This window comes from Typopeltis vanoorti, chromosome 12 (genome assembly GCF_054136105.1).
Source record: "Typopeltis vanoorti isolate ZY-2024b chromosome 12, IOZ_Tvanoo_1.0, whole genome shotgun sequence".
NCBI classification, from domain to species: domain Eukaryota; kingdom Metazoa; phylum Arthropoda; class Arachnida; order Uropygi; family Thelyphonidae; genus Typopeltis; species Typopeltis vanoorti.
The window spans coordinates 61,344,301-61,367,132 of record NC_143560.1 but is presented as its reverse complement, the minus strand read 5'-3'; the positions used below and the strand labels follow the sequence as shown (position 1 = coordinate 61,367,132).

The 22,832-nt window shown below is 37.7% G+C and overlaps 1 protein-coding gene across 1 annotated transcript in view; it reads left to right on the top strand.

Annotated features, from left to right (window-relative positions):
• Window positions 1–22,832, top strand: part of jbug (filamin-type immunoglobulin domains fbug) — an 879,391-nt gene that overhangs the window by 529,053 nt on the left and 327,506 nt on the right. The window contains exon 28 of the mRNA XM_090401914.1: window positions 21,990–22,073. Within this exon, the coding sequence (XP_090258040.1) occupies window positions 21,990–22,073 (84 nt within the window). The remainder of the gene's footprint in view (window positions 1–21,989; window positions 22,074–22,832) is intronic.

The window sequence follows — 22,832 nt, the reverse complement described above, 5'->3', positions numbered from 1 at the left end:
AAAAAAAAAAATTGTTCCTAAAATTGAAATGTGACGATCCATATAAAGATATTTTGCAAAGAAAGAAAGCAAAATGTCATATTTATTTCACTAAATGTTATTTAGTGAAATAAATGTGACAAATTTTGTCAAATATAAATATTTGACAAAATGTTTTAAATGCAAACAAACATTTGAAAATTCGGGGAAAAAAAAATATTTTCAGTAAAGTGAAGGAAATTTACTATTACTAAAATATATTCATTGCAAAAGCTGATCTATATTCATTTCGCGATTGATTATTTACTTTGGCAGATGTGAAACTCGTTTTCATTTTTGGAAAGAGACAATAAATAAATTGTGCAGCAAAAAAAAAAAAAAACATGATTAAATATACTAATATTATTATTATTATTAAACAAGACCTCATGGAGTCAAAGACTCATCTAGGAGATCCTTTTATCTCACACACATCTCATCATACTGGGTCTTAAACACATTCAAACTCCTTGCAGACACCACACTCTCAGGCAAGGCATTGCAATCATTCACAACTCTGCACGAAAAAAACCTGCCTCTCACTCCCCTACTCACACCCTCTTTATACAGTTTCCAGGGATGACCTCTGGTTCTCCCCTGATCTCCCACTATTCTCTGTAGAACTTCTCCACCATTGATCCTATAACAACCCCTTACCAACTTGTAGGTCTCTATCATATCTACCCTCTTCCTTCTCTCCACTAGACTCTGCAAATTACATCTTTTCAATCTTTCCTCATACTCGACATTTCAGAGGTCAGAAACTACCTTAGTCAGTCGCCTTTGGACCATTTCCAACATATCTTCATCCTTCTGAAAACCAGTGACCAAATCTGGGCACAATAGTCCATGTGTGGCCTAATCAAAGCCTTATACAATGGAACAAGAATCTCCCTACTTCTACACGTCAGTGTCCTCCTCATCATTCCCAGAAGTCTTTGTGTTGTCTTCACAATTTTGGCGATGTGTCCCCTAAATTTTAGATCCTTATCCACTATCACTCCCAGATCTCTTATTTCCTCTACTTCCAACAATATATTCTCACCAAGCATAAATTCTGCATCCCATCGTTGTTTTCCAAATTTTAAAACCTTACATTTTGCAACATTGAACTCACATCCCCATTTGCTTGCCCAATCATTCAATTTATTCAAATCTTCTTGCAAGGCCACAACATCTTCACTACTCTTTATGGTTCGTCCCAACTTTGCATCATCTGCAAACAACTGAATATCTCCATCCAAATCTTCGCCAATATCATTAATATACAAATTAAATAGTAATGGCCCTAAAACAGATCTCTGAGGCACTCCACTAGTGACTTTCCTTCTCCTGGATATTGCACCCCCATACACAACTTGTTGATACCTATCAGATAGCCAGTCTCCAATCCAATGCACTAATCTAATATCCAACCCCATCTGCTCTAGTTTGACTGTCAACTTATCATGAGGTACTCTATCAAAAGCTTTTGCGAAATCCAAGTATATTACTGTGTATCATTCTCCTCTGTCCAAGGAAGCAGTCACTTTATTGTAATAAGTAAGTAGATTACTAAAACACGACCTCCCTTTAGCAAATCCATGCTGTCCATCAAAGATTATACCATTGTTGTCAACCCAACTCTGGATCCTAGTTCTCACAAGCTTCTCCAGCAACTTAACCACAACACCTGACACACAGATAGGCCTATAGTTTGATGCTTGAGTTCGATCACCTCCTTTATGAAGTGGCACAATCTTGCCCTCCTTCCACTCTTTAGGGACTTGACCAAGTGCAAGACTCGTATTAAAAAAATATGTCAAGGCAGGTGTCAACTCTCCCACAGCCTTATTTACATCTAGTTTACTCAACTCCCCAAACACTTCCTGCTCACTTACAGTCAGTCTCTCCTCCCCATCATCAACTGCTCTTAATCTCTCCATGAAGTCACATTCACAAGATTGAAAGATCTTTATGAACTGCTCATTAAGTATCTCCACCACACATTCTGCAACAGCTGTCTTTATACCATTTCCTCCAATCAATGTCATCCTTCCATAATCATTCTTTCTTTTGCTGGCTACATATCGAAAGAACTCCCTAGGATTCTTTTTAGCTTCATTAGCTAACTGCTGTTCATGCCTCTCTTTAGCTACTTTCACCAACCAAGTCACCCTCCTTGCCTGGTCTTTATAGACCTCATGAAATTGGCTACTTCCACTTCTCTTATGCTGCCTCCACAATGCCCTTTTTCTCTGTATTGCATGCTTAATCTCTTTATTCATCCATCTCACACCTACCTTATTTAACCTTCTCACCCGTGGTACACATTTAGACATTGCATCCACTAAATATTTTTTGAAAATCCCCCAAGCTGCATTGATCTCTTTTCCAGCTAACTCCTCATTCCATGCTACACCTGCAAGCTGTCTCCTGAGCTCTTCATAATCACCCCCCCCCCCCTTGTAGTTCCACATATACCCTTTTTTCACAGGGGTCCTTGCACTGCTGGCAACCACCCAAGTAATCACCTCATGGTCACTTTCACCAATTGGTGGATGATTTGATAACTCATTGATAATTACATCCTCCGATGAGATGACCAAATCCAAGCCCCTTAATCCTCTTGTGCCCTCTGTTACATACTGTCTGAGGTAGTTATCCCTCAAAAACTCAAGAAACTCATTTTCTTTACTTCCAGTTGCTATCTCTTCATTCCAGTCTATATTGCCATAATTAAAATCACCCATAATGATCACCCTTTTCTTATTTGCTTGGCTTATTTGACTATACATTTCACTATCACCACCATCCACATTACCAGGTCTATAACAACATCCCACCAAGTATTTGATTCTATTCACCTCTATCTCACACCATACTGCCTCAAAACCACTGGCCCCATTTCCCTCTTGCATCTCTATCTTATATGGACATAACTCTTTCTCTATCATCAATAGCATTCCCCCTCCCTTTTTACCCCTTCTATCCTCACGAAACACATCATACCTTTCCATCTCTATTCCTGTCAGGATGTCATCCTCATCTAACCATGTCTCACTTATTCTGACAATCTCTGGGTGCACAGACGCAATTCGTGCAACCATTTCATCCGCCTTATTTCTTATACTTCTAGCATTGGTATACAAACACAACAACTCATTTCTGGATTTACAGCTAGTTCCACTGATACCACTCACTCGATGTGATCTCTCCATGCTGGACTGGGGCCATTTCCCTTTCTGCTTCTTCATTTTAGAACCCTTTGCAATTCCATCTGTTTCCTTTTGATCCCTGATCATCCCATTACTTTCCTGCCTACACATGCTCTCACCTCCTCTTGGAGCATCCACCTTTCTCACGCTGTGTATCCCTGTCCACCCTGAGCCTCCCCATTTCCCTGCTCCTCTTGCACACCCATTCTCTCATTTTCTATACTCATACCACTCACTTCCCCATTCATTTCCACTCCTTCAATCTCTCCTGTCTTACTCTCCTGCTCTTCCACATCACTCCCCTCTCGATCTGATTCATTCTCTCTATTCACTTCTCCACTTTCCAGCAGCAGTCTCTCCAAGCGACTCACACCATAACCACTCAAATGCAGTCCATCGCTCCCATACAGCTCACTTCGTCCCTCAAACCCATTCCACACATTAACAAACTATACTCCCATCTCCTCACACATTTCAGCCAGAATATCATTCATAATCCTTGCTCTTCGCCTCATTTCACCACAATCATACCTAGGCAACACACTGACCACCCTTCCTGTCACACTATTCTTCTTTATCTTTCCAAGCAGTCTCCTGACATTCATTTTGTCATGCTCTTTGTTCTCTTTCAAATCATTTGTACCAATTAATACAATTAACTCTTTTCCTCGTTCCCGCTTCATATTCAATGCCTCAATCACTCTACTCATTTTACCGCCTGGAAAACATACCTTGTGCATTTTATCCTCTAGCACACCTTTAATAATGGAGTCACCATACAACGCCACTCGCTCATCTTTTGTTAACTTTTTCATGCCATCATGATTTATTTTAATAGTTTTGACCTGTATTCTCTTAATTTCATTCCGCATCCATTTCATTTCTTGCTTCATCCAATCCAGTTCACCTTCCGAACCTCGCGACACATTCACTCTATCATTAAATCTTTCTAACTTTCTAACTCTCGACCCCCTCTTCTCACTTTCTCTCTCATTCATCCTTCTTTGTTTCCGTACTTTCGGTCCAACATACGTCCAACTTTCACTATCATTCTTCTCACTTTCACTCTCACATATCTTTCTTTGTTTCCGTACTTTCGGACTAACATGCGTCCAACTTTCGCTACACATTCACTCTATCATTAAATCTTTCTAACTTTCTAACTCTCGACCCCCTCTTCTCACTTTCTCTCTCATTCATCCTTCTTTGTTTCCGTACTTTCGGTCCAACATACGTCCAACTTTCACTATCATTCTTCTCACTTTCACTCTCACATATCTTTCTTTGTTTCCGTACTTTCGGACTAACATGCGTCCAACTTTCGCTATCATTCTTCTCACTTTTACTGTCATTCATCTTTCTTTGGTTCAGTACTTTCGTTCCAACATGCATCCAACTTTCGCCATCAGTCATTCTTTTTTCGCTATCATTCATTCTTTCGATTTTTTTTACTTGCGATTTCTGCATCATGCCATTTCTACTTTCATTCGTTCTCTCAATTTCGTTTCTTTCCGCCTCACTTTCGTCCCTTTTAACATCCGTTACGGTTGTCAAATCACTCTTTTTCTTTTTTCCTGATTTTTTAAAATTTTTTCGCCTCTCTTTCAAACGTGCACTTGCGACACTATCGGTACTAGCACTTTCTGTCATCAACTTCATATTCGCATTCATCAATTCCTCGTTCAGGTCACATTTCGCACACACCCTTCTTCCATCCGCACTAAACATCCACAAATCATTTATGTAATCGAAGGAATACATATAACAGACCTCACACTTAACGAACCGACTGAAATCCAAATTAAAATCATGGAATGACAATGCCGCCGCTATTTTTTTTTTTTTCTCTGCAGGTTACTAGGTCTAATATTAACGTTTCGTATTTAGTTTAAGCAAGAAAAAAAACCCCACACTAATAATATCGGTAGCGTACAACGTTTACAGCCGCTCTTACTTAAACAATTACGCATATATACTTAATTATTCCTAGTAAAACTTATCTGAATCAGGAGCTCTTCAAAACACGTCCGTAGCGCTTGACCCACTAGCGCCCTCTGCAACTTGACTGATATAGTAAAGGAAATTCCAAGTAACTCAGTATGTTACTTGGAATTGGATATTACAATTATGTAATATCCAATTAATAAAGAGAAGTGACACAAAAGTCACTCCACCACAGTTAATTCGCTAATGGCTCTAAAATCACTGTTAAGGGATTAATGGTGGTGGAGGGTAAATACTTAATAAAAGGTAGAATGTGGATAAAGGTTTGATCCATGATAAATGCTGCAGTAATCTCGCTATTTCATCCACCTTGGCCGGTTGGAGGGTTAATGACCTTTGTTGACAAAAGACTCAGTGAAGCCTTTGGACAAGAAGATGGTTTTAATATAAACCTGCCAGATGGGAGCCTTCAGTCCTCTCTCTTTAGAAAGAAAACCCATACTGGAATTTGATTATCAACAAAAGCCACACTGGAGTTTATAGCCACCCATCTGGCTGGTGAAGAATAAGTAGGTCTAGTAAGGAAGAATGTTGGGCATTTGCAATTTCTAGAGTGAAGTGGATGTGAAGCGAGGATGAACAGAATCTTTATAAGAAAGTTTTGAAGTTCAGATCTGGAACTTTGCCATACTGCATAGATACTATCCATATATCTATCATATTGAGTGTCTAGGATGGATACTATAGTGCAGTTGCTGTGCAAACTGTTGCATAAAGTAAATTTTACCAAAACGTAGTTCCTAGGTTTACTAGTAAAATTTGTTTGGCCATGTAAAGTTGCCAAAATGGATGACACAATTGAAGGGAAGAATAATACACAGGTAAGTCTGCTTCAGAGTAAATACTGTTTCATCTAAGAATATTTGTGAAGAGACATACATTATCAAGACTGATTAACAGGTCACTTGGCCTGTGAAGTCTCTGCTACATTTCCTTTAAAATGGAGGCTTTTCTTATTTTTCCTTTACCAAAAGGAAGACTTTATCAAAGTAAAATGAAGAATGACCATAGTAGAATTTGATGAGTGCTAATGGTAGGGAGATGACCTAAATGGGAAGAAATGAAGAAGTAAAATCGGGTCTTCAACTATGGTGCCCACGCATAATTTTTGGTGACTCAGGCTTCCAGTTACAGAGTGGTAATAGTCTAGTATTACATCAGTGATGACGCTGGTGAGGGGTGCCTAACATATAGGCCTGGCCGTTCCTCTGATGTAGATGTCATGCATTGATTTCAAAATTCAAAACATGAAGTTGTACAGATAGACAGATATAATTTACTTAAAATAACAAAGCCAGAAAAACTAATAGTAAGGGTGATATAGAGTACAGAGTTAAAACAAGTATAGATAGATGAACAATTGGATTCAAGAACTTGAACAAAGCAGTTCTTACTTAAATCTTACTTAAAATAACAAAGCCAGAAAAACTAATAGTAAGGGTGACATAGAGTACAGAGTTAAAACAAGTATAGATAGATGAACAATTGGATTCAAGAACTTGAACAAAGCAGTTCTACTATATGATGAGCACTGTTGAAAATAAGCATATTAGGGTTGACATTTATGGAATAACTTTTTTAGAGAAAGTAAGAAGATTGGAAGAATATTGAAATGTTTGGAGAATTCCTTTTCACTTCTAAAATATCTTCATTATTCTTCCTGAGTAAACAAAAAAAGGTAAGAAGAAGGACACAGAAAAGTCACCATTATAATTAGAATTTATTGCCATGTTTTTAGAAAGCATACTTCCCAAACTTCTCTTATTTTTAATATTTACTCTTAAATGCCTTTTGGAAGACCAGAAGAATAATCATAATGAAAGTGAATAAAGGTAATGCCTTTGATATTTTCTCCTTATTTACCAATATCTCTCTCTTAAAGACTCCATTCTAGAATTAATTCAAGCCCATTTCTTACCTGATATTCTTGCCTTAATTCCACTTCATCAATGAACTGTATTTCATATGGCAAAGAAAAATTTTAAGTCAACAAGATTGATGCTTACCTTTCCCCTACTAACTTCTTCATGGAGACAAGACTGCCTCTCATTGACTGAGCATCTGTCTATGCTAACTGAATAATTTGTGCTTTTTTTTTCATTTATTTTGGTAACATTTGTTAACTTTGGCAATTTTACTAGAATTTTAAGTAGTATTGTTTGCTTTGTGTTTCTTGGTGTGTCTGTGCAATTTTTGTGTGTTTTCTTTTATTTTAAGTATTATTTTTAAGATAAGATAGCGTACATAAAGAAAAAAATGGCGGCCAGGTCGCCATGTTTGTTTAAGAGTTTTGATGTAAACGAATTTATGCAATGTGCTGTCTGTGAGATTTATGCTTTGCGAAGAGCGGTGGGAGTCTGGTTAGAGGGTGATAGTGGAATTAATATGTGCAGAAAGTGTAAGGAGAATGAGGATCTCAAGCGTGTTTCGAGTGGCGAGAGTGATATCGTTAATGATAGTCAGAATGTAGAAAATGGCAGAGTGATAGAAAATTGCGTGGTAGTGCCAGATAGATGTGAGAGCGTCGTTGAAAGTGTAAATGAAGGTAGAAATAGAACGAATGGATAATTTGATTGATAATGAAAATGGTGAGATAAATGCAAGTAGTGAAATTGCGCGTTTGAATGGTGTGATACACAGAGCGAAAAGGCAACTGGAGCGTGTGGAAAAATGTGTGCTGAACGTACCGACTAATAACCGGTGTAAGTCTGTGACGACAAATAATAGAATGTTCGTAAACGTCAATAAAATGAAGGAGCGAGTGCTGTATGGGGATTCGCTATTAATAGGTGTGATAGTTGAGAGTTTGACGAAGTCGTACCAGCCGGGTGCGAACATAAAGGACATCAACGAATCTATTCGAGTGCAAAAACAGAGGGTTAAAGAGATGATAATTGTGGCAGGAACAAATGATTTGAAAGAGGACAAAATGGAAATGATAGAGGATGTAAGGGAATTACTTGAGGTAGCAAAAGAGAAGAGTGAGAGAGTTAGGATAGTGAGTATTTTACTGTGGTATGACAGTGAGGTGTTTAGAAGGAGGGCCATAATTGCCAATGACTTTATGCGTGGATTATGCATGGAGAGTGGTGGAATTTGTGGATGTGTGGAATGAGTTCGATGGGCGAAAGGACTTATATAAGATGGATGGGTTACATTTGAATGGAGTTGGTGTATGGAGGCTTGAAAAAGTGTTGATGAATGATGTGGAAGTGGATGTACAGGGAAACTAGATTTATTAAGGGGGGGGGGAAGTGGATATGCAGACTTTAGGGAGGGCAGTTGAGTGTATGAATGAGTATGTTATGCCCGAGCGAGTACGGAGGACAACAAATCAGAATGGGATAGTTAGTATAAGGCATCAAAGTAGGGATGGGACAAATGGGCTTCTGCAATTCATGTACACTAATGCCAGGAGTATTAGGAACAAGAAGGAAGAGTTTTTGGCCTTGGTTGGCACTTCCAGACCACAGGTTGTTGGTATTAGTGAAACATAGCTGACAGAAGATGATAAAGCTAGTGGGATTGAATGCGACGGGTATAGCGTGTTCAGGAGTGACAGGGTGAATAAAAAGGGGGGAGGAGTGTTATTGATGATAGCTGATGAGTTGCAGCCAAGGAGTATAGAAGTTGAACTGCAGGATAGAGAAAAGAGCACATTTGAGGCTGTTTGGTGTGAGATAGAATCTAGCAGAACAAAATATACAATTAGGTGCTGCTATAGACCAGGTGATGGAATCGATGGTGGAGATAGTATGCATAGGCAAATAGAAGAAATGAGTGGAAGAAGGGTAATTATTATGGGTGATTTCAGTTATGGTAACATTGAACTGGAAAGAGGACAGGGCACATGGGAGGAAGGAATTGGATTTTATGCAGTTATTAAGGGACAACTATCTGCAGCAGCATGTAGTGGAAAATACCAGGGGACAGAGAGTGTTTGACCTAGTAATTGCAACTGAGAAAGTGGCTGTAACGAACATGACCATGTTGCCACCAATTGGTGAGAGTGACCATAAGGTCATGACTTGGGAGGTGGCTAAAGGAGTGGAATTTACAATTACGACAGGGTACATGTGGAATTACAAGGCTGGTAAGTATGACAAGCTTAGGTGTGTGCTTAGTTCAGTGCCATGGCATGTAAAACTGCAAGGGCTGGATGTTGATAGTGCATGGGAGGTGGTTAAGAAGTGTTTGCAGGAGGCAATGGTTGACTGTATACCAAGAGTCCTAATAATAAGTCAAGTAGGGGTTAAATGGATGAATAACACTATTAAGCTTGAGCTGCAAAAAAAGAAACAATTGTGGAGGGAATTTAAGGAGAAAGGTGACTAGCAGGTGCAGGAACAGTATAAAGCGCTGGCCAGGATGGTAACAAGGGTGGTAAGAAAAGCAAAAGCGGATTACCAAAGAAAATTGGCCATGCAGGCTAAAGAGAATCCCAAACAGGTTTTTCAATATGTTGCAAGTAAAAGGAAAAATGTTCATGGTAGAATGATCTTAAAAAAATGCTGAGGGTAGGGAGGTAACCGAATCAGTCAATATAGTGGAATTACTGAGCGAGCACTTTGCAAGAGTATATCATCTAGGTGGTGACATTGCAGGAATGGAAGAACCAACAGCTTATACTGGAATTGTGATGAATGAAGTAGAGGTAACTAGTCTATTACAGAACCTCAATGTCAATACATCTGTGGAATTGGATGGTATACCAGCTCGTGTCGTACATGAAGCGGCTAAAGAATTGTCAGTGCCCTTGACCAATTTGTTTAATTTGAGCCTCGGGTAGGGTCGGTCCCAAGGGGGTGGAAAGAGGGGAAAATAGTTCCGCTGCATAAAGGTGGTTCCAAGGCTGCTGTTGAAAATTACCGGCCAATCAGCATAACAGGAATCATTATCAAGGTCTTGGAGAAAATAGTCAAGAGGAAAATACAAGATTGGATAGAAGAAAATGGAATACTGTATCGGGGACAGCATGGTTTTGTGAAGGGTAGATCATGCCTCAGTAACTTGCTCACGTATTATAACACAGTGACGGCTGAACTGGATAAGGGTAATGAGTTTACAGTGATTCTACTGGACCTTGCTAAGGCCTTTGACAGGATACCACATGGAATTCTAATCAGTAAATTGCAGCATATGGGGATGGATATAGGGTTGGTGAGATGGATATGGATAGGAGGGTGGTTGACCGAGAGATATCAGAGAGTGGTTTATTCAGGAGTAGAATCCACAAGACGGCCTGTGACTAGTGGTGTGCCACAAGGATCTGTTCTTGGACCACTGCTGTTTAATTTGTTCATTAATGATATAGGAAAGGATCTGAGAGGAACAGTTCATTTGTTTGCGGATGATGCAAAATTGAGTAGGGCAATAGTGAATGCAGATGACGTCAAAATTTTGCAAGATGATTTGGATAGATTGGAGGTCTGGGCTAAGGTGAATGGATGTCAATTTAATGTGGCAAAATGTAAGGTTATACATTTTGGGGTGAAAAGATTAGCAGCAGATTACTACATTGGTGGAACTGTACTCCAGGAAATTGATGAGGCACGAGATTTAGGAGTGTTGGTGGATAAGGAGTTGAAGTTTGGGGGGGGGGCACATTGCAAAAGTGGCCAAATCAGCTCATCAAATCACTTGGTTGCTGAAGAATACGTTGACAAGCAGAGACAAGCAGGTTATTGTTCCTCTGTATCGAGCCTTGATCAGACCTAATCTCGACTACTGTGCCCAGATTTGGTCACCTAGGTTCCTTCTTGATGGAGAGGAGGTGGAGAGGATCCAGAGGCAAGTGACCAAGATGATAGCAGGTCTGTGGAATGAACCTTATGAGAACAGGTTGAGGATTTGTGGGTTGCAAAAATTGGTTGATAGGCGGAGGAAGGGAGATATGATTGAGACATTCAAATTATTGAAGGGTTTCTATAAAATTAATTCAGAAGATATTTTTGAGAACAGGGCTGGTTGTGGGAGGACTAGGGGATATCCATGGAAACTGGGCAAAAGTGTGGTTAGTAAAGGTGTTAGAGCTGGGTTCTTTACTTGTAGAGTGGTGAATGAGTGGAATGCGCTCCCAGAGTCTGTGGTGGATTCTGTGACAGTGAATGAGTTTAAGGCGAGGTATGATAGATACTGTATGAATGTAGAATTGCTGTGATGAATATGATTTGGGCCTCCCTTGATGAGTCTAATGATTCCCTGGAGTTGCCCGTAATAATAATAATAGAAAACATATTAGAGTTTTTTAGCACTTCTAAATCAATCAGCATCCAAGGATCTACTTCACATTGAAAAAAGGAAGCAACAGTTCTGTCGTTATTATATATAGATTAGTCACACAAATCCAATTTAATGGATCCTTAATTTTTACAGGAAACTCCCACTCAAAGAGGTATATCCAGAAGTCCAAGTGTTGTTTTTATCTAACACCTTACAGAAATAGGATATTTTGAATTTTAGTGAACAAGGCAAAAATTATCTGCTCAAATGACATGACCTTCACTACTAAGCCCATTTAAATGTTATTATTATTACTACTACTACTACTATTCAGGACATTCATGGAGTCCCAAGACCCATTGTGAGAGGCTCATCTTAGACAGCACAAAGTCTGTCACACTACTCCTTAAATAAGTTTAACATCTGCACATTCGCCATCCTATCAGACAATGAATTCCATGGTCCAATCACCCTCCATGCCAAAAAAAAGCCACTTCTCATCTTCCTACTGACCACCTTCTTTCTCAACTTCCATGGATGGCCTCTTGTCATTGTTTCTTCCTGTTGTTCCACCATATGAAAAATCTCCCCAGTGTTAGTCTTGTAAATGCCTCTCAACCTGTCTCAGTCATGCCATGTTTAAATGTCTCAATCTTGCCACCCCTTCATCCTCTATTCACTATACTCTGTAATTTGCATGCCTTCAGTTTTTCCTCATAAGTATCATTGTAAAATTCTGATATCGTTTTTGTTATTTGCCTGTTTACCCTCTCCAAGGTTAATTTTCCTCTTCAAATTCTGGTGTTTCACCAATAGAGTAGGTAGCCTCTCATTGGATCACAAAAGAAATTTTTTATTTCAGATACATTGGGAGGCTACATACTCTTTTCTATTGGCAGATCTGAAATTTCAAGACCTTACATTTAATTGCATTAAACTGACATCCCATTCATTTGCTCAGATATCCAGCTTATTCAAATCCTCCCAAAGGGCTATCACAGTGGCACTATTACTTATAACCCTTCCATACATCATATCATCTGCAATAACTGATGTCTCCCTGCAACTCCGTGACAGTATCATTGGCATAAAGGTTAAAAAGCAAAAAGTCCCGGTACTGTTCACTGTAGAACCCTACTTATGACCCTCCAATTCCTTGGTACTTCACCCCTTGTACACAACTCTGTCTATCAGACAGCCAATTTATAATCCAATACACTTACCTGATATCTAATCCCACATATTGTAACTTAAATATCAACTTATTATGAGGTGCCCTATCAAATGTCTTTGTAAAATCCAAAAAAAAATGGCAATACGTACAGTTCACTCATCAACACTCTTGTCACCTTATTGTAAAAGACAAAGCAAATTACTGAAAGAAGAGTGCTCCTTAAAAATCCATGATGAACTTTCTGGAGTTCCAAAATCTTAAAAACTACAGAAGAAATATTGGTGTATAGTTTGACATATCCATTTTACTCCATTTTACCCTTGTGCAATGGCACTATTGTTCAGTGGACCACCCCCCTTTTTTTTTTTTTTTTCATCTAGCATAGTCATTCATCCACAGTTATTTCTTCTCCTACTGACCATACAAAGAAAGAATTCTTTAGAATTTTCTTTGCACTAGGGTGATCTCTTTTCATATTCCATTTTTGTCTTCCTTATTATACTAGTCTACTATACTTATTATATTGATGATGCAGAAGAGAGACTGACTGTAAGTGAGCAAGAGGTGTATGGGGAGTTGAGCAAACTAGATGTTAGTAAGGCTGTGGGACTTGATAATATATCACCACTTATTCTGAAAGAAGGTGCCAGGGAGTTGACACCTGCCTTGGCATATTTTTTTAATATGAGTCTTGCACTCGGTCAAGTTCCTAAGGAGTGGAAGGAGGGCAAGATTGTGCCACTTCATAAAGGAGGTGATCGAACTCAAGCATCAAACTATAGGCCTATCTGTTGTGGTTAAGTTGTTGGAGAAGCTTGTGAGAACTAGGATCCAGAATTGGGTTGACAACAATGGTATTATCTTTGATGGACAGCATGGATTAGCTAAAAGGGAGGTTATGTTTTAGTAATCTACTTACTACAATAAAGTGACTGCTTCCTTAAACAGAGGAGAATGATACACAGTAATATACTTGGATTTCACAAAGGCTTTTGATAGAGTACCTCATGATAAGTTGACAGTCAAACCTAGAGCAGATGGGGTTAGATATTAGATTGGTGCATTGGATTGGAGACTGGCTATCTGATAGTTATCAACAAGTTGTGAATGGGGGAGATATATCCAGGAAAAGGAAAGTCACTAGTGGAGTGCCTCAGGGGTCTGTTTTGGGGGCCATTACTGTTTAACTTGTATATTAATGATATTGGTGAAGATTTGGATGGGGATATTCAGTTTGCGGATGATGCAAAGTTGGGACGAACCATGAAGAGTGGAGAAGATGTTGTGGCTTTACAAGAAAACTTGAATAAATTGAGTTATTGGGCATGGAAATGGGGATGTGAGTTCAATGTTGCAAAATGTAAGGTTTTAAAATTTGTAAAACAACGATGGGATGCAGAATTTATGTTTGGTGAGGATATATTGTCAGAGGTGGAGGAAATAAGAGATGTTTGGGTGATAGTGGATAAGGATCTCAAATTTAGGGGACACATCACCAGAATTGTGAAGACAACACAAAAGCTTATGGGAATGATGCAGAGGACACTGACTTGTAGAAGTAGAGAGATTCTTGTTTTGTTGTATAAGGCTTTGATTAGGCCACACATGGACTATTGTGCCCAGATTTGGTCACCTGGTTTTCAGAGGGACGAAGAGATGTTGGAAAGGGTCCAAAGGTGACTGACTAAGGTAGTTTCTAACCTCTGTAATGTCGAGTATGAGGAAAGATTGGGAAGATGTAATTTGCAGAGTCTGGTGGACTGGAGGAAGAGGGGAGATATGATAGAGACCTACAAGTTAGTAAGGGGTTGTTATTGGATCAATGCTGAAAAGTTCTACAGAAAATAGTGGGAGATCGAGGGAGAACTAGAGGTTATCCCTGGAAATCGTATAAAGATTGTGTGAGTAGGGGAGTGAGAAGCAGGTGTTTTTTCGTGCAGAGTTGTAAATGAATGGAATGCCTTGCCTGAGAGTGTGGTGTCTGCAAGGAGTTTGAGTGTGTTTTAAGACATAGTATGATGAGCTGTGTGTGTGATAAAAGGACCGCCAGATGAGTCTTTGACTCCATGAGGTCTTGGGGTAATAATAATAATAATAATAATAGTCACTTGTGGTTTGAGTTTTATATTCCTCATGTAACTGCTCTCCACTTCTCTCTTTATGCTTTTCCATAACTTCTTTTTCATCTGCAGTTCCTGTTTGATTTCATTGATCATCCACTTTCCAACAAATTGCAGTGTATTTTTCACTTGAGGAAAGCAATTTGCTATTGCTATTGATAAATATTTAATCCCATGCACTGTTAATATTTCTTGCATTGCATTTCCTTGGAACTGCCCTAAACTGATTTCTAAGACTATTATTGTCACTTGCCTTATAATTCCACATAAATTCCTTTCTCTTTTTTTTTTTTATCTCTGCATGTCTATTCAGTTTCCAACTCATGACAATATGGTCAGTTATAATCAGATTCCTTGATGCAGGCACCAAATCCAAACCTCTTGATCCTTGTGTTCCTCTCTACTACATGTTACCTGAGACATTTTTTCCCAAGAATTCCAGAAATTCCATTCCCTTACTACTGTAGATTTATCAACAGGGTAAAAATTACATTTTTAGAATATTTTCATTTTGTGAATAAGAATGTGCAAAGAAAATTATTTTTATTTATAGCAATACAGCAGATACCTAAATGCTATTACACACCAACATCCTGCCCAGAAATTTGGAATTTTAGCTCTAACTTTAGCCTCTAGGGTAGTGCATATTCATTTCTTAGCACCAGCACTACATTTGGAACAATGATTCTAATCATATCATTCCATCAAAATGGATTTAAAAAAATCTTGCCAAACCCCTTAAAGAGAATAATAAATCTCCCCTCCAGCCCCCCAAACCAGACTATACATACACACTATATCTTTACCCTACATCAAAAGCACAACAGATCAACTGGGCTCCCTCCTGAAACAATGCAGAATCAGAACTGCATACAAATCTCTAAACAAAATTTCTACCTGCCTAAGACAAATCAAGGATTACCTAGACTCTCTTTCCCATATGTCTACAGCATCTCCTGTTAGCGTTAGAACTTAATATTTCAAATAGACAGGACAAACTACTTTGGCCAGAAAAAAATAATGTAAAAAATACATCTGGAATGGGGAGTCAAAAAGTGGACTACCTCAACATGACTTAGAAAGACTACTTCATCAAATGGAAGAAAGCCTGACTACTTTACATATCCCAGTTTAAATCAAAGTGTATGTATGTGTGTGTGTGTGTGTGAGAGAGAGAGAGATAGAGAGATGATTCCTGGAAGCAGCACAAGTTATACAGAACCCAGGTAACTGTAACAGAATGGATGGCATGATTTTACATAGATTTTGGTAGACTGCTGTATCAGCATTGCAACAGGAATCACCACAGACAGCACCATTGTCTCTCCACTTGCACATGTGTGACCTTGTTATTCAGGTTATTTTAGTCTGTCTACACACTCAGTGAAGACAGACTAAAATAACCTGAATTTCATGTAATAATGCTAACTTAAGCTATCAGCTGTGAATTTATATAAATCAAGTGGATATTAAATGCAGCATTATTTCAAAGCCTAATACAGAAACTATAAAAGTTTCATATGAAATTTGACCAGAGAGCTTACTGGAATACATTTGCCAGCATCTACAAGTTGCTCTAGCCAGACCTTATAGGAGAACATGGTTGCTGCCCAAGTGTCCATATATTCGGTCCATTTTGATAAGGTTTCACTGGCCTGACAGCTGTTTCGAATTGATTGGTTCTCCTCAGAGACTAGGCAGAAACCTTAAGAGAGCAAAAATCTTGTTCAGTACTAAGAAACTTGCTTATGAAAAATACACCTCTCTGACACTTCGAGTTCCTTAGTACTGAATGAGAGTTTTTGCTCTCTTAAGGTTTCTGCCTTAAGGCAAATATATGGATGCTTGGGCAGCGATCATGTTCTCCTATAAGGTCTGGCTAGAGCAACTCATAGATTCTGGCGAGTGTATTCCCGTAAGCTCTCTGGTCAAATTTCATGTCATACGAAACTTTTATAGTTTCTATATTAGGCTTTGAAATAATGCTGGATTTAATATCCACTTGATTTATATAATTTTGCATTACCGAAATGAAGCCATTTGGCTCTTTATTTTAGTAAAAAATCAGCTGTAAATAATTAATTTTAGCTATTAAAGCTAGTAAATTATTGATTTGCATTCCATTGTCCACATAGTTTTCTGTTCCAGAAACTTTGAGTTGTAGGTGAAATGCTTTACTCACATCATTGCTACTTCAACGATGAAAGAAGACCTTGAAAAACCTTTGTCATAAATGTAAGAGAAATGAGACTTCTTTGATGGAATAATAATGTAAAATCCTTTAGAATAAGAACATGTATTCACTGTAAATGAATTTAATTAAAATTGTAGGGAAAAAAATGTATACAAATATTTCAGTTCATATTTCTTAACCCATCATCACTCTTAACAAATGAATGCAGTAATCTGCTGTTTATCGGACTCTTCAATTATCAGAATCGTGAGTTATTGAAAATTCAGAAACAACAATGCAACCACATGGAGAGTGGTATCTCTTAATGCAGTTTTTAAATGACATTTTCTGAGATTTTTGGCATAAGAAGGCCATCACTTTAGATTATGATGAAATTCATTACTTTCTGTGAAAAGATGTTCAAATTTGTACATGCTTCCATGTAGAAACTTAGCATTATCCCAAATGATCCTATAGCTAATGTTATTAATTACATGTTCTGAAAAATCAGACTTATTATCCTATGTAGTTAGTTCATTGTAAGATTAATTTTCAGAAATATATTTTGTGTTGGGGTGCGTGTCCAAAAAAAGGGTTAAGTTACAGGGAATTTGATATATTCCAGGTAGCAATAGGTTGTACTTCATCTTTTGATGAAGAAGAAGGTAAAAGTAACTTGATTTGGGTGATGGGTTTATACTTGACTGAAAGTTGAAGTTTCTTTTTTATGTGAGGAACATATTCAGAGATTTCTTGAATATAAGGGGTAGATATCCTATGATATCTGTCACTTCTCTTATTCTAGAATTGAAGAATGAAAGGTTATGATTGTGTATATAATTCTTTGATTATATAGAGAAACCTGTGGAGAATTCATGACTAAATTTAACACACGTGAACCACAGTAGTAGGTTTTTTATTATGTAAATATTTCGTCCTAGGTATCTTAGGACATCATTAGTACAGTACTAGGAATGACACATAGGATAGGGCGCGTACGTACAATGAAATCCAAATTGCGTGCAGTGGTGCGTTGTGGCCTGAACTTAAATTAGATTAAATTGAATTAAATTAATTAAATTAAATAAAAATTAAATTACAGTTAAGTTATTTGTACACAATTTTGTATGACAATTTCTCATACTTTAGGGATGGCAAGAACATCATTGCAGTTTAGATTTGGTCTGTGAAGTAGGGCTTCAGCATTTTCTTTATATAAGTGTTCATATTTATATGAAGATCTGTGTAGGAGTTTTGTCTTTTCCCAGTGTAACTTGTGGTTTGGGGTTTCAAATCAGGCCTCGCTCAACACGTAGTTGAAAACCCAAACCACAAGATCCACTGGGAAAAGACGAAACTCCTACACAGATCTTCATATAAATATGAACGCTTATATAAAAAAAGTGCTGAAGCCCTACTTCACAGACCAAATCTAAACCACAATGATGTTCTTGCCATCCCTAAAGTATGGGAAATTGTCATACAAAATTGTGTAAAAATAACTTAACTGTATTTTAATTAAATTAAATTAAATACCTAGGACACCATCGGTACAGTAGTTTTTTTTTGATGGTAAAGATGTCCTTTTGAAAAGATGCTGCCAAAGAACAGAATATATGGGCTCTTGATAGCAAACATTTGATAATACTGTATTTCTGCAAAGGATGGCAAGCTGGTCCCTGATTTGTTTAGCAGCCATAGAAAATAAGTTTGCAGTAGGACAGAAGTGGTGAGTGAATCATTTTCTTTTCATTTTATAAGGGTGTCAAGAAAGAAATGGAATCAAACAAAACTATGTTTTCTTGACAAATGATGGGCATTAAGTGAAAAATTTCCTATGAAAGTACTTACAGCAAAGGTGTAAAGTTGAGTGTCTGTGCAATAGTCATCATTGGGGAGAGTGTACGAGGGTATATTGAAAAGTTATGATAATCACCATGAAGTAATTGAAGTAGAATTATGTAACTTACACATTATTCTACATATTCCCCACAAAGTGTTATACACTTGTCATAACACTTCTGCATCATTTCCAATCCTCTGAGAAAAACGTCTTTCCCTTGTTGCACAAGCCATTCCTCAGCTGCAGATATGACTTCAATCATCTGTTGTAAATTTTGTTCCTTTCAAGTGTTTCTTTAAATTTTGGAATAGGAAATAGTCAGATGGGGACAGGTCTGGCAAATAGGGGATGAGGCAGACATCGAAAGCCCAAGTTGTGTATTGTCTATTGGGTTTCATGAGCAGTGTGAGCAGCTGCATTGTCCTGCCAGCCTGGTTCGCTGAGTGGTTAGAATATCCGCTCTCCAACCTGTAGGTTCATATCATGCTGTGGGCATGGATTTTGTGATTGTCTGTGAAAATACTAGTGGTGGAACAGCAACTAGCATCATCATCCACACCAATGCCATCTACTGCCCCTGGTGGGCAGTAGATGGCATTGGTGTGGATGATGATGCTAGTTGCTGTTCGTTGTAGTTGGTGGATTGTGAGTGGTGGAGACGGAGAGTTGTAGAGTAGGTGCCCTCCCTTGATAAGTCTTTGGACTCCTTGGAGGCGTCACGTAATAATAATAATAATAATATGCAATATACCTCTGGTCAGTTTTCTGCAGCGTTTTTCCTTCATTACCCCTTCAATTCCTTCAGAGCTGTTGAATAACTTGCTGATGTAATAGTTTCACCTTTTTTGAGGTATTTGGTAAGGATTACACCATCCATATCCCAAAAGATAATGGCAAGAACTTCCGCGCTGACTTTTGGGTTCAGAACTTCTTTGGCTATGAAGAACCTTTGTATGTCCACTCCATTGTTGTTTGGTCTCTGAGTCATAGTGATGAAGCCATGTTTCATCAACAGTCACAATATAAGCCAAAAAATGTGCACTTGTACCCAAAATCCCTTGAGATGACAGCACATGTTCTCTCTTTTAGTCAGCATTTAGGGACCCACTTCGTTGAGAGCTTCTACATGTCTGGATGTTGATGGATAATGACTACAACTCATTTTCCAGACTCTCATTGCAAAGACTCTGGGTATCTCCAGAGTCTTTGCAATGTTTTTGACTGTATTCATCTATCATCAAGGATTATAGTATACCCTGCGTTGATGCTTTCAGATGTAATTACTGTGGAAGGTTTTCCTGACCTGGGACATCTGTTGTCTCAGGATGGCCAAGTCTAAAACTGTCCCAGTTTTAGACTTGGCCATCCATCCATCCATCCATCTGGCAACTGTTGGATATGCTGGGACACAGTCCCCTAAAGTCTCACATAGTTTGGTGAATCTCAGTTGCAGACTTTCTTGCAGCATGAAAAAATTGATGATGGTCTGCACCTCTGTGTTGCTTTAATATCATTTTTGTTCTAGGTATTTATCAGAACTTTTCAGCCCCCCCCCCCTTCTCCTATAAGAGGAGTTATCAGTTACCTGAATTGTTTTCTATTGAACAGTATCAAGGATTTTTCAACACATCGAGAAGATTTTGGTACAGCAAATACAAGAACAGTATTTTAAGATTTAGAATTGTACATAGCAGACAGGCAGGTAAGAAGTGAAGAAGTAATGTTTGGAACAAAAAAGGACACAATGGTTTTTGAAGGCTGAATAAGCTATGGATTAATATATTTGTGTGCTAGGAAAAGTTGGAAGTGAAAGTCAGCCCAAAAAGAGATTTAATTTTGTCCGAGTAGCTGGATATTATTGAAGATAAAGGGAAGTTAAGTAATATTATTTTTTAAGGATTTTAGTATTTTAATATTTTAGTAGCTCTGAAATTGACAAGCATGAAGTTCTTCTCATCCCATGAAAAAAAAAAAAAAAAAAAAAGCATGGAGATTAACATTGGTAGCATGCTTTTGGTGTATTCTTGAAGCTTGGGGATGTGCGTTACAGCAAAGTATCACACATCCCATTTTAGTTTCTCAAATGAGTAGGAAGAATGGAGGGTACTATCATGAAATCCTATCCACAGGTTCTGTACCTGTGGATAGGATCTGAGATTAGTGAGAGAAGATCATTCATCATAGGAAAAAGAGGGTCAGTGAGAGAACTAGTTCACTCCTTCATTAATACAGAAATCTCAAAGAAAGGAAACTGCCCACCTAGCAGAATAACATTAAAGACAGAATGTAGAACAGCACTTTGACTAGGCCACTGTGCCATCCTCAATCAAATGACCTAGCACTGTCAAACTTTGCAGCACTAGTTGGATGAATAACATGAAAAGTTTTTACAAACCTTTCCATGGTATTCATCCAAAGATGTATGATATACACTAGGTGATTCTGTCTGCATCTTTAGTAGTGTTATGCATCCTAGTGGTCACTGATTAAGTGATGGGATCTGCAAGTTGTGAAGAGATTAGCTGCTACTAACTTCTCCATTAAATTGGAGAGGATTGAGATAACATCAGATTAGTAGTTAGATTGCAGACGTTTCTTTTTTTTTTTTTCTCATAATAAGTATAGAATGAGTCTAAATTTATAGCACAGATTTTGAATGCAGATTGATATATAGGTTATTTGTGATTATTCTGATGTTTTTGTGACGAAAGACTAGAGGAAGCACCCAGTGCAACATGTGACTTTGATACACAAAGGAAATGAGTTGCCTTGTTTATGTATAAAAGAGTTGGATGTCAGCTGTCTTAGGTTATTATAGTGGTGTCATCTGTATGTGTGAGTAAGGTCATAACAATAGATGGACAATAGTTGTGCACAAGGAGACTGTAAGCATTACTTGCCATTTATACAATACAAGAAATGATTTTATTCTACATTTGGCCCTTTCAAAGATGTATTTATTTATTTATTTTTTAAATGTGATAGGCAAGTTTTGGTTCAAGACAAGATGCATGCACATATATAATATTTTCTTGAGGTTGATTTCCTTCTCCATTACATATAATAATCATATGCACTTTCTTAATTTTTTCCATCTTTCAAAACCTAAAAGTAATTTTTATTTGGTCCCCAAGAATTCATGAGATAGTATGATTATTATTAGTGTTAATACAAAATAATAATTTTGGATATATATATTTTTTTAAGTTTTTAATAAAATAATATTTATGTTTTGAAGGTCCCAGCCAGCATCCCTTGAAATGCTACACAAGTGGAAATTTTACTAATGGATATAAAATGGAATACACTCCAGTTGATGTTGGTAAGCCTGTTTATTTTTGATATATTGTAAACAAGTATTCTTCCTCTACATTATTGAATCTCTAAGGTTCTCTGCTGTAAGTACTATCTTCTTCTGTTCTTATCTGTCTTGTGCTCTTCCACTCTAAACCAGAGATTCCTATCTCGACTAAGTCCAGATGTGCACCTCTCCACATAACTCAGTCTTACTCTTAGCTGTTTCCCTTGGGTCTCATCTTAAATACTTGGATTGTTAAATTCTAATTTTAACCCTTCCTTGCTTCCTTTCCTTTTCTTCTCTTTCCTATTCTTTCTGTATGTCTAAGCAATCCCTGATTTCTTCATTTATCATGGTGTTTGTTAGTGTAACTCTTGATTATGTCTTCTTCCATTCTCCTATTGTGTTATCACTTACTGGTCCAAACATGTTTTCAAAAATTTGCAAGGCTGTTAGATCTATTTGGTATATTGCAATAAGTTTCCTTGTGTGCAAAAAACAGATATGTGGATTATTTAGTATATTTGTTTTAATTTCATTTACAGGAATTTTAGGACATGATAAATGATGTAGTGAAGAACTATTAAGTCAGTATCAGTGACACCCTTAGATTGGACAGACTGGATTCATATTTTATCTAGGATGTGAAGAAGCCATACAAGGACTTTTCAGATAAAGTTGAGTTGACCAGACTCATACAGTGGTAATGGGATTTTGCCTCCCAACATTAATGCAGACTTCCTCTGTGTTTCCTTCTCTTGGATTTCATTTATTGCTTGTTGT